The sequence below is a fragment of the Calidris pugnax genome, unplaced genomic scaffold (genome assembly GCF_001431845.1).
Source record: "Calidris pugnax isolate Ruff unplaced genomic scaffold, ASM143184v1 scaffold146, whole genome shotgun sequence".
Classification (NCBI taxonomy): domain Eukaryota; kingdom Metazoa; phylum Chordata; class Aves; order Charadriiformes; family Scolopacidae; genus Calidris; species Calidris pugnax.
In genome coordinates, this window is record NW_015090869.1 from 41233 (window position 1) to 54975 (window position 13743).

At 40.5% G+C, this 13743-nt stretch overlaps 2 protein-coding genes across 2 annotated transcripts; one reads left to right on the forward strand and one right to left on the reverse strand.

The window, feature by feature from the left end:
• Positions 1-4219: 4219 nt before the first annotated feature.
• On the reverse strand, positions 4220-5170 carry LOC106890082 (olfactory receptor 4S2-like). The gene has a single exon (XM_014945665.1). It carries the CDS (start codon positions 5153-5155, stop codon positions 4220-4222), a length of 936 nt encoding a protein of 311 aa, XP_014801151.1. The 5' UTR covers positions 5156-5170.
• A 5393-nt stretch (positions 5171-10563) lies between these two features.
• Positions 10564-11325, forward strand: LOC106890083 (olfactory receptor 6B1-like). Its single transcript, XM_014945666.1, is given in 1 exon segment — positions 10564-11325. A coding segment is annotated over 1 exon segment (762 nt).
• Positions 11326-13743: the final 2418 nt, after the last annotated feature.

Consider the following 13743-nt stretch of genomic DNA (forward strand, 5'->3'; position numbering starts at 1 on the left):
GGCTACAGTGGCTGCAATTCCTTTGTGCTGCACTACAGGTGTTCTCTTGCTGACCTGTGATACTCCTCCATTCTCTGGGCATCTATTGCTGCCACTGGCATCAAACTGATAGGAGTTGGGCGGATTGAGATTCCCCTTCCCCAGCAACTTCATAGTCTAAGTGTTGGGAAAATACGAGATGTTCTGAACTTGGTGTAAAATCTTTCTATATTTGTGATCTAATACCGCATTCTATGGTAATGGGAGAGGGGTATAGTTTAAAATTACTGAAGCGGCACAGGACACCTGAAAAGTCAAGAAGAATGAGGAGGAGATAGGCATCTAAAATGGGCCTGGAAACCTACCAGAACACCGAAAGGTAAAAAGTACACGGTGAGGAAGACATCTTACTTCATCAGAAACGACCACCGAAGACCACTAGAGGGGACTGGAATATCACCAGAATGATGGAATCTATGAAGTAATCCCTAATGAATATGTAATAAGAGCTGATGGGGTGACTATTGAATATGTATGAAATTGTATAATCGTGAGAGTATAAATTGTAAGTTGACACGGTTGTCGGGGAACCAGATTTGGGTGACTACCCCTGGTTCCCAGGCCCGCGAAATAAAGCACCGCATATAACTACCTTCCAGTGGTTATGTGTTTGTCACCGACATAAGTAGCTGAACCCCTGGCTGTGGCACCAGTCCTGTAACCATTTGTTGACTCACCAGATTTGATTGGTCCTTTGAAGTCCCTTAGATTTGATATTGCCTCATCAGTGAATCAAAGCTGGCTTTGCTTTAGAAACTACACCGAAATAATTACTTTGGGCATTAACTTTAAAGATGAGAAACTACTCTGGAAAACAAAGAAATGTGATTACTTGACTTCTATAGCCATTTCTGCTATGTTTTCATTATGTGAAAGGAATAGCCTCTTCCAATGTAACAGGAAGAACCTGTGAAACTGGGAAGAAAATCTTGATGACTTGAAAACATTTATGTTTTCACCCCCAAGTCAAGGAGAGATAAATCTTCTTATTCTGTCAGTCTTTTTTTTTTTTTTTTTTTTTTTTTTTTTTTTTTGTTCTTCTCAGCCTGGAAATTGAAGAAGTTCTTAGTCCGTGTAGTGAAGTTTTACTTCTAATTTTACTACCATCGTTAAGTAACAAGGACTTATTGTTACATTTAATCTCCATGTATCATGAATGCCCTTGAGGTATGACTGAACTGTCAACTGTTTTAAGGACATACTGTTCCTGTAATGGAGCAAAGCTCCTTTAAATGAAGTTGATCCAGATCAGAAATGAAATGAAAGCTGCCAGTGTTGTGCAGTACTGAATAGTTTGCTAACTCTTGGAAGATTGGTACCATCATTCTTTCTTTGTGCAGAAATTTAAAGACATGCCACAAAGATCATCAGAGGGCTGGAGCACCGCTCCTATGAAGACAGGCTGAGAGAGCTGGGGTTTTTCAGCCTGGAGAAGAGAAGGCTCTGGGCAGACCTTATAGCAGCCTTCCACTATCTGTAGGGGGCCTACAAGGAGAGATGGGGAGGGGCTCTTTGTCAGGAAGTGTAATGACAGGACAAGGGGCAATGGTTTTAAACTGGAAGAGGGGAAATTTAGTTTAGATACTAGAAAGAAATTATTTACTGTGAGGGTGGTGAGGAACTGGAACAGGTCTCCCAGAGAAGTTGTGGGTGCCCCATCCCTGGAGGTGTTCAAGACGAGGTTGGATGGGGCTTTGAGCAACTTGGTCTAGTGGGAGGTATCCCTGCCCATGGCATGGGAGTTGGAAGTTGATGATCTTTAAGATCCCCTCCAGCTCTAACCATCCTATGATTCTAAGAAATATCCTCCAGATTTCTAGTTCTCATCTTTGCCTCTTCTGAAAAAGAGAACTAATTGCAAGGTCCCCTTAAGACCCACTTTTATTCTACAATGTTGATTTGAAAATAAAACATTAAAAGGCACAGTGCAACTCTAACTCAACTCTCAATACTTTACTCACAGCCTCAAGGAAAGTCCCTGATGATCAGTGAATGTACTTTTCTTTTAAGCCCTTAATGAGAATGCAGCAGAATTACCGCTCATTACTTCTCTGAGTGATAGTCCTGAATAAGCTCAGTCACAGAAGGAGCTGTCCAGTTTCCTTGGACCACCTTTATGACAGTATGTGGATGATTTGGAGATAATTCTGGTTAATGATGTGTCAGCAGGGGGTTGTATATCTCACCTGAGAGTGAGGTATAAGGCTGAGAGTGGAACCCCGATAAATACATCTCTAGTGATATGGGGGTAATGAATGCACCACCTGTGATTCTCCTTTACTCACAAACACCCATGAATTCACCTTTGTGGCATCAATACCCGGTAAATGCATATCACTAATGTACAATTGATGCATGAAGAAAGAAGAGACATAACCTTGCCTGTGATACTGGCAAGTTCTTCAGGGTCTGAATCCCATTCAACAGTTACACATCACTCAGTTCTTTCACCTTGAGGTCTGTGTCTCACAGAGTGGCTACTCCCCAACTTTTGTTCTTTTGTGTTTCCATCTGTATCTCCGCACCCCTCCATATGCACTTTAGGGTGACCAAAATGTATGTACTAGGAACATTGTTGCCTATGTGTACAGTTGGTGGGGACAATGTAAGACTAAGTATGTGGGAAGTGCTGGTCTTGACTCCTCCTGTGCCTAAAACTGACAACATTCTTTTGACAGATCTTTCTGGAAACAGCATATTACTGGGGAAAAAAGCAAGAAGACATCGGCTAGAATAAAGTATAAAAACCGCAACATAATTTCCTATTTTCAAAGGCAGGATTTCACGGTCATACTTGAACAATACAAAGGAGTAAAATAAAAACAAACAAACAAACAACTTACACAGTTTATATTTGCCAGTTTCCAAGAGTTTTCTTGCTCCTCTGATGACCTTCTGTGACCATGTTATGTGGTATCATCAACATGTTCCAGCTGCAAAGTTGTTCCTTAGATGTCATGAGAGTAATATTCATCTCTGCCAATTCTGACAACAGCAGAGGTTGAAATGGACAACCTGAGTCTATTTCCATTTCTCATTCTGCAAAAAATAACTCCCAAGAGCATCTCACATCTCTCTCACACAAGATAGGGAAGTTTGGCAGAAATATTTAAAGTAAATCACACAGAAAAAGCATAAGACTATCTGGAGTAATGAGGAGTTAAGTCGATGGCTTTTAGGTTAGTTTCTGAACTGCGATGCTGGAGCATGATCACCTAGACTACATTACATTGTGTGTGGCTTTGCTTGTTGCCTGACTGATTTTATTTACAATTATCTATGTGTTTTTTCTGGAAGCATTTGTGTTTCAAATTAACATCACAGTTAGCCCTTTGCAAATTTTTTATTCAGCTTACCTTTGCAATCAAACATTCTTGGAATAAAGATATCTCTTACATGGGACATTTATGTAAATTCTGATTTCTGCCCTAAGCTAAAATTTCACATAAGCATTTGTATTTCTTAGCTTGTTCTTCCTGTTGCATATTGGCAGCATAAGCAAATATCGTAACTGTGCTATAAACACATATCTCTTAGACTGCCCTGTAGAAATTTAAAACATGAAGTAGAACAGGTAATTATCTCAAAACTTTAGAAAGTTTTCTGGTTGGTCCTCACTGCTTACCAGATATTTTTAGTCAGACAATGCAAAAACCAGAATCCATTCTTTAGCCCAAGTATCAAGCTTTTGTAAGAATTCTTGCCAATAAATATGTAGAGGAACCTAATGTTGTTTCTAGTGACACCTTCAATAAAGGTGTTCTAACAACTGTCCAGCTAATGCCCGGCAGTACTGAGCACTTAGAAGTGAAGCCCAACACCATTAAATACATAAATAAATGTTAAGCCACAAGCCCCGCCTTGGGCTGGGAACCTGAATCTTAAGCCGTATTAAAGTGTAACACAGGTGTAGCCATTTAAAAGGAGCATAAGTGAAGCAATAAAATGGAAAGTGCTTTATTTCCTAGTTTTTCAGTAGTGCTCAGGATGTGTGCTGAGCCTGGATGTGTGCTAATAGAAGAAAAAAAAAATAGAAAGGGATGTTCCTAATTACAAGAAAAAAAAAAATAGAAAGGGATGTTCCTAATTACAAGAAGACCCAAAAGCAAGCTTTTCAGAAAAGGACTTACAGTGAGAGATACGTGATCTTCTCTGATCCTTTTGAAAAATTACTGCAGTTCTACACCTCTCCCTTCTCATTTCCCACTCTTCTACTCCACAGTTTTTTCATGGCACTCTTCACCTCCTCATTTCTCAGTGTATAGATAAGTGGGTTCAGCATGGGTGTAATGACAGTGTAAAACACTGCCACACTCTTGTCCTCTGACAGATCGCTGGTCGGGCGTATGTAGGTGAATGTGCATGGCCCAAAGAACAGAATCACCACAGTGATGTGGGACCCACAGGTAGAAAGGGCCTTGTGCCGTCCTTCGGATGTTTCACTTTTCAAAGAAATCAGGATAACGATGTAGGACACGACTAGGATGAAGAAACAGCTCAGAGCTACCATTCCGCTATTGGCAACAACAATGATGCCCACAGCATAGGTGTTGGTACAGGCCAGTTGTAGTAGGGGATGGACATCACAGAAGTAGTGGTCGATTTTGTTGGGGCCACAGAAAGGGAGACAAGTGGTTAGGAGAGTCTGCACCATGGAATGCATGAAGCCTCCCACCCATGAGCCGATCACCATCTGGCTGCACACACGCCTGGTCATGAGGGTGCTGTAGTGGAGAGGTCTGCAGATGGCTGTGTAGCGATCATAGGCCATTACTGTGAGGATGAAGATCTCGGTGCAGCCAAAGAAATGTACCCCAAATAGCTGTGCTATACAGCCTACAAAGGAGATGGTTTTATTATCAACAAGGAAGTCTGCAATCATTTTGGGAGCTGTGACGGAAGAGTAACAGATATCTACAAAGGACAGGTAGGAAAGGAAAAAATACATGGGAGAATGCAGCCGTTGACTGCTGATTACAGTGATAACAATTAACAGATTTCCTGCCACAATAGTTATATAGAAGAACAGAAACATCACAAAACATATTTTCTGCACTCCTTGATTCTTTGAGAGGCCCAGAAGAATGAATTCCTTCACACTGCTTGCATTCTGCATGGTAATCTGTTGGGTTGCAATATGGAACATACAGCTGAAAATGAAAGACATGATTCATCAGGCTTTTTAATTATTAATAATAAATTTTGTATACAGGCTATATAAAGGATTAGTATTAATCTTATGAAGTGATTATTTTCTATATTTTTTTTGTGTAGATATTCAAGTCTTCTTGCATGAGACTTCAGTCATAGCTGTGACTTAATGATTTTGAAGTATGGACTCTAGGTCTGATGTGCTTGCATGGACTAAGGATAAGGCCAGAGTGTTCATGAGAACTACAGGGGCAAATCATGCAGCATGTTTGCCCTCAGTGTAGATGAAACCAATGATAATAATATTAGCAAAAACTGTGCCTTTAAGAATACCTGGAAATATTTCTTGAATGCTGGTTTTTTTATAAGTAAACAAGATCTATGAATTGTTTAGAGAAGAATGAAAACCAGATATCTAGTCTATATACATTTTGAAAGATAAATTTGCATCTTGGGCTGAAAAGTGAGTTCTGGGGAAGTTATATATCCTGGAGAAAACAAAAACAGTTTCACAAAAGTTTTAATTTAGTATTTAGTTCTATATCTATGTACCATTACTTTCAGGTGAAGGAAGAGTGAAAGTTTCTGGTGATATCTGTTGGGCCAGCATAGTATGAATTTTGCCAAGTATTGATTTTTAATTATTATTTTTTTTTTACACACTCTGGGGAATATTCTCAATGGCTACCATGCTCTTAGTGAAGCCAGTCCAGCTGGTGGTGAGTCTAAGCCTCTCTACAGGCAGAATGGCTACATTGGGATTCTTTAGAGAACTCTTATTTCCATTGACTAGAATAAGCCTAAGTAAATTAATATCACTAAAGTTAACTTTATCAAATGACATTCTTTCTCCCCTGAAAGTAGTTCAGAGCCTTCCACAATACTATCCCACTTTTTTTGTGCTATGGCTGAACTCCTTACCCCTAGGTATTTCTACATCTGTACGGTTTCTATTTCCAATATGGTCACATTCCAGTGTGGACATGGGACTTCTTCAGTTCAGCCTGTTCCGGCTGGAACGCTGAGTAGTACACTTTACTAGCAAATAATTAATCTTTGTCTTTAAAGGGATTTGTAGTCTTTAACATTTCCAGCTTTTTATTATGCCCCTAAATAACTCTGGGAACAACTAGATTAAACTCTCCTCAGTGTTTAACCAAAAATAGGTGCCCTTAGAATACAATTGTCAGCTGCATGGGGTTCATGCTAGTATCAAAACATTCCCTGTCAACTGATAGTAAAAATCACCATTATAAATCCAGCCCAATGAAATCACAGTCAGTTCCCTATTTGTGCTAGCAAAAATTGATCAAACATACACAGGAAACAAAGGAATGGAGAAAACACAATCTGAAAATCTGAAGACATAAAAAAAAAAAAAAAAAAAAAGGCAACATGGTATCAATGTGTACCTGGTCATACCAAGCTCTGATTCTTTCCATCCCTCTTTTCATTAAGCAATGACATAGATTTCTCCAGAAAATAACACAAAAGTATCGAATAGGCACACCTTTATGATGGTGCAGTACCCAGAAGAGAAATAACTAGGCTCCATCCAGGCCAGAGCAGAACTGGAAGCAAATCATGTTTTCCTAAAGATACACATTGTTCACAACACAGCTTTACTGTGTATCCCTCTTGCTTAGGTCCCTGCCAGCACCATAAAATTACATTTTACAAAATATTATTCTGCCTGATCTCATCTCATTGACTTATGTCATGATGGTATCTTTATCTGAGCTGGTCACATGCACTCTTTTTCTGGTTGTGCAGAGCAATTAATGATCAGTCTATGTTATCTACTTAAAGACATGATGGAGGTACCTGCTCCTTTCTGTTGACTCAAGGAGGATAACTAGAATGACTAATTCAATGGAGAATTCCCACACATTATGTCTTACCTCTTAAATTATGTTTTCAGGGACAGACTACAGTTGTATGAAACAAAGCAATCTGATGAAAAATATGATGTTGACTGCTAACATTTCAAAAAAAGTGAGAAATTTCATCCTTATCTTACATAATCTCCTTTTTGCGTGTATTCTGCTCTAAAATCTCAGTTAATGGGAAAAAAAAAATAAATAATAGTCTGATCTGGGGCTGTAGAACTGACTCTGTAAATGGTTCCAGCCGAAGATAACTACAGACCAATGATAACTTTAATGAAATTGACTTTTTGTATTTTCACAACTGTTAAACGATAAAATAAAAGAAAGATAAAAGGAAAGAAAGAGAAGAAGAAAGGAAACAAAAAAGAAAAGAAGACAGACAAGCTGGAAAACTTACCTCCTATGCAGTTAGAGATCTAGGTTTTCATGGAAGGGCTGTATGATTTTATCTCTCCAATGTAAGCCTTCCCTGGTCTTTGAAGAACATAGAACGGCTTCTAGAAAGCTTCCAAAACTTCCTTAGGAGGTGCCTTTTATTGTATCATCATATTTTATCCTTTGCTCTTCTGTATCACAGGTGTATCTTGACATTTCCTGCCTATGTAAGAACTGATTTGATAGGCTGTGTTCACTGAATGACGTATTCATAACTCAGCAGCAGAAAACACAGATGAGAAGAAAACCTTTTAAGTACTGCTCTTCAACTGCCTCTCAGGAAATCTCCCACCAAAAGGGCTCTTGAGACTGGAGGGAGGTGTGGAGCTTTAGTGAAGGAAAAGCATGAAAGGAAGGGGCAAAGGGGAAGAAATTAATTCTACCTTGACTGAAAAGTTTAAGTAAATGTATTTTAAAGAAATCATTGCCAGTCAGTGGCTTTATAATGGTACTACAACAGCATTTTGTGTTTACGCCAGTAGAAGTAACAGCCAATAGATTGACTGAATATTAATCTGGACAAGCATCTGCAGTGAACTAGTCCCATTAACCCCTTCCAGAATACTTTATTAAACCCAGCTGAAAGCTTTATGCTTTTCCCAAGGGTAGACGTTCATAAGATCCACTGCTTCGGATTCATAGCATTATAATTACTAAAATAGTGCTTTTTAATGTTTGTGTATTAAAAAAATAATAATTAGAAGAAAAAAAAATCTTCCTTTAAAAAAAGAGAAGAATTTCTTTTCTAGTGGTAAGGAGAGGAGTAACAAAGTGTTGTGTACCACAATAGCCTTTTAAGGTCAGTTCTTCACTTTTCTGTGAAGAACTTGTCTGTGTGAAAGACAACCTTCCTAATACAGCTGGTGAGCAAACCAACCAGGGAAAGCGCCCTACTGGACCTGCTGCTTGTTAACAGAGAAGGTCGTGTGGGGGACATAGAGGTTGGAGGTCATATTGGGCAGATAGACTTTTCAGTTCTTGGAGGAGCAAGACAGGGAACCAACAATGTTTACCTGGACTTTAGCAAGACCTTTGATACAGTCTCCCACAGTATCCTCCTGGAGAAACTGGCTGCTCATGGCTTAGATGGGTGTACTCTGCACTGGGTTAAAAACTGGCTGGAGGGCCAGGCCCAGAGAGTGGTGGGGAATGGAGTCAAATCCAGTTCGTGGCCGGTAACGAATGGTGTCCCACAGGGACACAGAGTACTGGGACCCGTTCTCTTTAACATCTTTATCAATGATCTGGACGAGGGGATCGAGTGCACCCTCAGTCAGTTCGCAGACAACACCAAGCTGGGTGGCAGTGTCGACCTGCTGGAGGGTAGAGAGGCTCTGCAGAGAGATCTCGACAGGCTGGATCAATGGGCTGAGACCAACAGGATGAGTTTCAATAAGGCCAAGTGCCGGGTCCTGCACCTGGGAGAAAACAACCCCCTGCAGTGCTACAGGCTGGGGGCAGAGTGGCTGGAGCTGCCTGGCAGAAAAGGACCTGGGGGTGTTGGTTGACTGTCGGCTGAACATGAGCCAGCAGTGTGCCCAGGTGGCCAAGAAGGCCAACAGCATCCTGGCCTGTGTCAGGAACAGCATGGTGAGTAGGACCTGAGAGGTGATCATCCCCCTGTACTCGGCACTGGTGAGGCCTCACCTTGAGTACTGTGTCCAGTTTTGGGCCCCTTACCACAAAAAAAGACATTGAGGTGCTGGAGCAGGTCCAGAGAAGGGCAATGAAGCTGGTGAGGGGTCTGGAGACTAAGTCTTCTGAGGAGCAGCTGAGGGAGCTGAGGTGGTTCAGCCTGGAGAAAAGGACACTAAGGGGAGACCTTCTCGGTCTCTACAACTACCTGAAAGGAGGGTGTAGAGAGGCAGGGATTGGTCTCTTCTCCCAAGTCACAGGTGACGGGACAAGAGGAAATGGCCTCAAGTTGTGCCAGGGGAAGTTCAGATTGGATATCAGGAAAAATTTTTTCACTGAAAGGGTTATCAGCCATTGGAATGGGCTGCCCAGGGAAGTGGTTGAGGCACCATCCCTGGAGGTATTCAAAAGACGGGTTGACATAGTGCTTAGTGACATGTTTTAGGGATGCTTTTTTATCAGAGTTAGGTAGATGGTTGGACTAGATGATCTTAAAGGTCCCTTCCAACCTAGACAATTCTATGATTCTATGATTCAAGGTCAGAGAAGGATCACTAAAATGTCCGTGATGAGAAATAGGCATTTCTAGAGTGCAAACGTGCTGTATTTCGAAAGGACATATATCTAAAGAAAATATTTAACTCTAGGCTACCAATGCTCTATTAATGCCTTAAGCAGATATTGATTGCTAATAAAAGGAATCTAGAACAAAACAGTCAATAGAAGCATGCCATATCTACTGTAGTTAATTAAAGTTAAACTCTTGACTAAATAAATCAGAGTTAAGTGCAAATTGAAAATTACGAAGAATTATTCTTCTCTTTGAAAGACCAGTGTTTAATAAGATTTAAATGAATCATCCACTGGAGAAGCCAACCTTCAGGTTCACTAAAAATTTCTTGCTTAAACGTAAACTCCTAACAGAGTTGTAATCTCTACTGCAGTCTCTTCTGAAAAACCTCACGCTATCACTGAAAAATATAGAGGTGGATAATTTCTTCATAGAAAATGAAGAAATCCCAACATTTTTAAAACTATATGTTCATTTGGTAGTACACCTATGTTTTTAGTTTTTTTATCCATACACAACCTGAACTCTTGTGATGCTGTTTTGTGAATGTCAGCAGTCAGAGTCTCTCTGTTCTTCCATACGACATCCTACAGGAAAATAGCGTGCATTACAGAGGTCTTCTGGAGCTTTTTTTACCAAGTTTCAGTTTGTTTTTCCAGTGTTGCTACTGAAGGTAGACTAGCAAGTAACTGGAAACAAAAATCTGTATCCCTCTCTTTTGACAGGAAACAGTTTACTAAGTGCCCATAATTATTCACACAAACTTACTTTTGTGGAACTCTTACATTTCCTTTTAATCCTGCTTTGACACCTGCAGAGGTAGCTGTGGACACCCAATATGGAATGAAGAATCAAACTGCTATCAATGAGCTCATTCTTCTGGGATTTTCCTGTGGGCTGCAAGTCCAGACCTTACTTTACCTGGTCTTTCTGGTCATCTACGTGGTAACAATCACTGAGAATGCAATCATCATCTTTGTCTGCATGACCCAATTATACTTCATCTCCCTTATATGCACTGAATGTGTCCTCTTGGCTGTGTGACTATTAGCCTATGACTGCTATTTGGCTGTCTGCCGTCCCCTGCACTACCAAGCCATCATGACCCACAAACTGTGTTTTCAGCTGTCGATTCTGTCACGGGCAGGAGGCTTTTCCATTTCCTTAGTCAAGGTGTCTTTTATTTCACGCCTCACATTCTTTTGGGATATCTCTCCAGTCCTGAATCTTTCCTGCACTGACATGTCTATTGCAGTAACAGTGGACTTTGTATTAGCTTTGGTGATCCTGTTCATACCTCTCTTAATCATTGTTTTCTCTTACTGCTGTATCTTGTCAACTGTCTTGTGTATCCCTTCAGCCCAGGGAAGGAGAAAAGCCTTTTCTACTTATACATCCCATTTCACTGTAGTAATTATCTTTTTCTCAGCCACTCTGTTCACATATGCTAGGACGAGGAGGATCCATCTATTCAACCTCAACAAAATCGTGTCTGTCTTTTATGCTGTATTCACTCCAGCACTGAACCCTCTAATCTATTGTCTGAGCAACAAGGAGGTGAAAGAGATTCTGAGAAAGATCATAGGCACAAGCTGTTCTTTGTAGGGTTTGAACAGCTAGAGAAGGATGGCTTCTGGATAGACCTTGAAAGTCCTTGACGGAGAAGATATGAGGAACAAAGATTTGTTGTAAGAAGAAAAAGAGGGACACGGAAGAGAAAGCAACATGTATCAAGATGGCTAAGCAAGAGACTTTTAGCCAATTAGAAGCGCATGGCTGAACGCGTGAGAAACCCATATAACCAATGATAAATAAGAAACAAGGTATTTGCTACAATAAAGGGTCTTCTGTTTTGTTGTAAGAAGAAAAAGAGGGACACGGAAGAGAAAGCAACATGTATCAAGATGGCTAAGCAAGAGACTTTTAGCCAATTAGAAGCGCATGGCTGAACGCGTGAGAAACCCATATAACCAATGATAAATAAGAAACAAGGTATTTGCTACAATAAAGGGTCTTCTGTTTTACCAACTTCAGTGTTGCTCTTATCTCCGACAGTTCTTCACACCAGTAAGGTACTATGCTAATGATACAGTGAACAAGGACAGTAGCGAGAAGTTTTCTTCTTGAACTGTAGTTGAGTAAGACTGCTACAGCTTGTTCGTTGCAGACCTTATTGCTGCAGTGAAGTCCAGCAAGGAAGATATTGCATCATTTTTTCTATGTGGAAGTGTCTCCTTCCCATTCATGAGGATGTTTTGATGACACCTGACTGTAAATTATTCTGATACAGAAACAATATAATAAGTCATACTAGAACCTTGGCTGATGGATAATTTTCTTTTGAAAATCCTAAACTCTAGATTTATAATTTTCCAGACCATGTAGGAACATTGGATAGAATGAAAATGAGTTGGCCAAATCCCTACAGACACAAAGAGAGCTAAAACACCTGTCAAAAAAGACTGAGGCTGACTTCCTTATTCTATCACAATGTTACTATATACAGAAAATGTTATTCTTGCTGTATCTTGCTGTATTTTGTTGTTCACCTCCATGGCCTCACCTTGAGCATTGTATGCAATTTTGGCACCCACAATTTAAGAAGGATCTGAAGGTCTTTGAGTTCTTCCAGAGGTGGGGTAATAAAGTTGGTGAAAGGGCTGCAAGATATGTCTTGTGACGAGTTGTGAAGGACTTTGGACTTGTCTAGTTTGGAGAAAAGGAGGCTGAGGGGTGACCTCCTTGCTCTCTACAGCTTCCTGAGGAGGGTAAATCTCCACAGGGAGAGGTGCTGGTCTCTTGTCCCTGGTGTCCAGTGACAGAACATGTGGGAACGGTTCAAAGCTGTGTCAGGGGAGGTTTAGACTGGACATTAGGTAACATTTCTTTACCAGGAGGGTGTCAAACTCTGGAACAGGCTTCCTAGAGAGGTGTTTGTTACCCCATGCCTGTCAATGTTTAAGAGGCATTTGGACAATGCCCTTTATAACATGCTTTATAGCCCTGCAGCCCATGGAGGTCTATGGTGCAAGCAGATAACCACTCTCCAGCCTGTGAAGGACCCCACACCAGAACAAGTGTCTGTGTCCCAAAAGAAGCTGTGATCCTGTGGAGATGCTGCAGGTTCTTCACCAGAGGCTGCAAGGGAATCTCTGCTCCACAGCCTGGAGCACTTCCTTCCCCTCCCACCTCACAGACCTTATTGTCTGCTTACTTGTTTCCCTCACATATTCTCAGTCCTTTCTCTCAGCTGCTGTTGTGCAGCAGTTTTTGCCCTTTCTTAAACATGTTATCACAGAAATGTTAACACTGTAGCTGATTGGTTCAGCTCTGGCCAGCAGTGGGTCTTGGAGCCCAATGAAACTGGGGACATCTTCTCACAGAAGCCATTCTGCAGCTCTCCCTCTCATGCAGCTACCAAAATGTTGTCACATAAGCCCAATACAACCTGTATCACACCCTGTACCCTTTATCCCAGGTTGTTTGTGGATCCCCATTTGGCACCTCATAGTCCTGAGATATATATCTTCCTTGTTATGCTCTCAATGGGCATGAAGTAGCACAATAGTTTATTTTCTTGAACTTTATCACACCATAATAATGGTTGTTTCCTCTGTTGAAGTGACTAGCCCATGTGTAAACACAGGTGAACACTTTCTAAACATGGATGTCATGATTTTGTGGCTGCATGCTAAGAGATAGTAAACAGTAAAACTAAGAAGGAAGCAGAAGGATTATAATGCTTTCTTGTCTTTTTAGATACAGAGTTATAAATAAACAAGTGAGCAAAAAGATAGATTATGGATTGTACTAGTAGAAGAATTTACCATGGCCATTTAGACCATTATTTTTGAACTTTTTTAAGAAATAGTTGTGAAACATGTGAGGGTTTCTCCACAGAGGTGAACATTAGACATCTTTCTGTTTATTTATTTTTCATTGTTCAAGGTGAAAACATACTGAAAAATTGTAGCAGGACTTTTTCCTCAGGTTTTTTTTACACATTAAATCACTATCTAATTT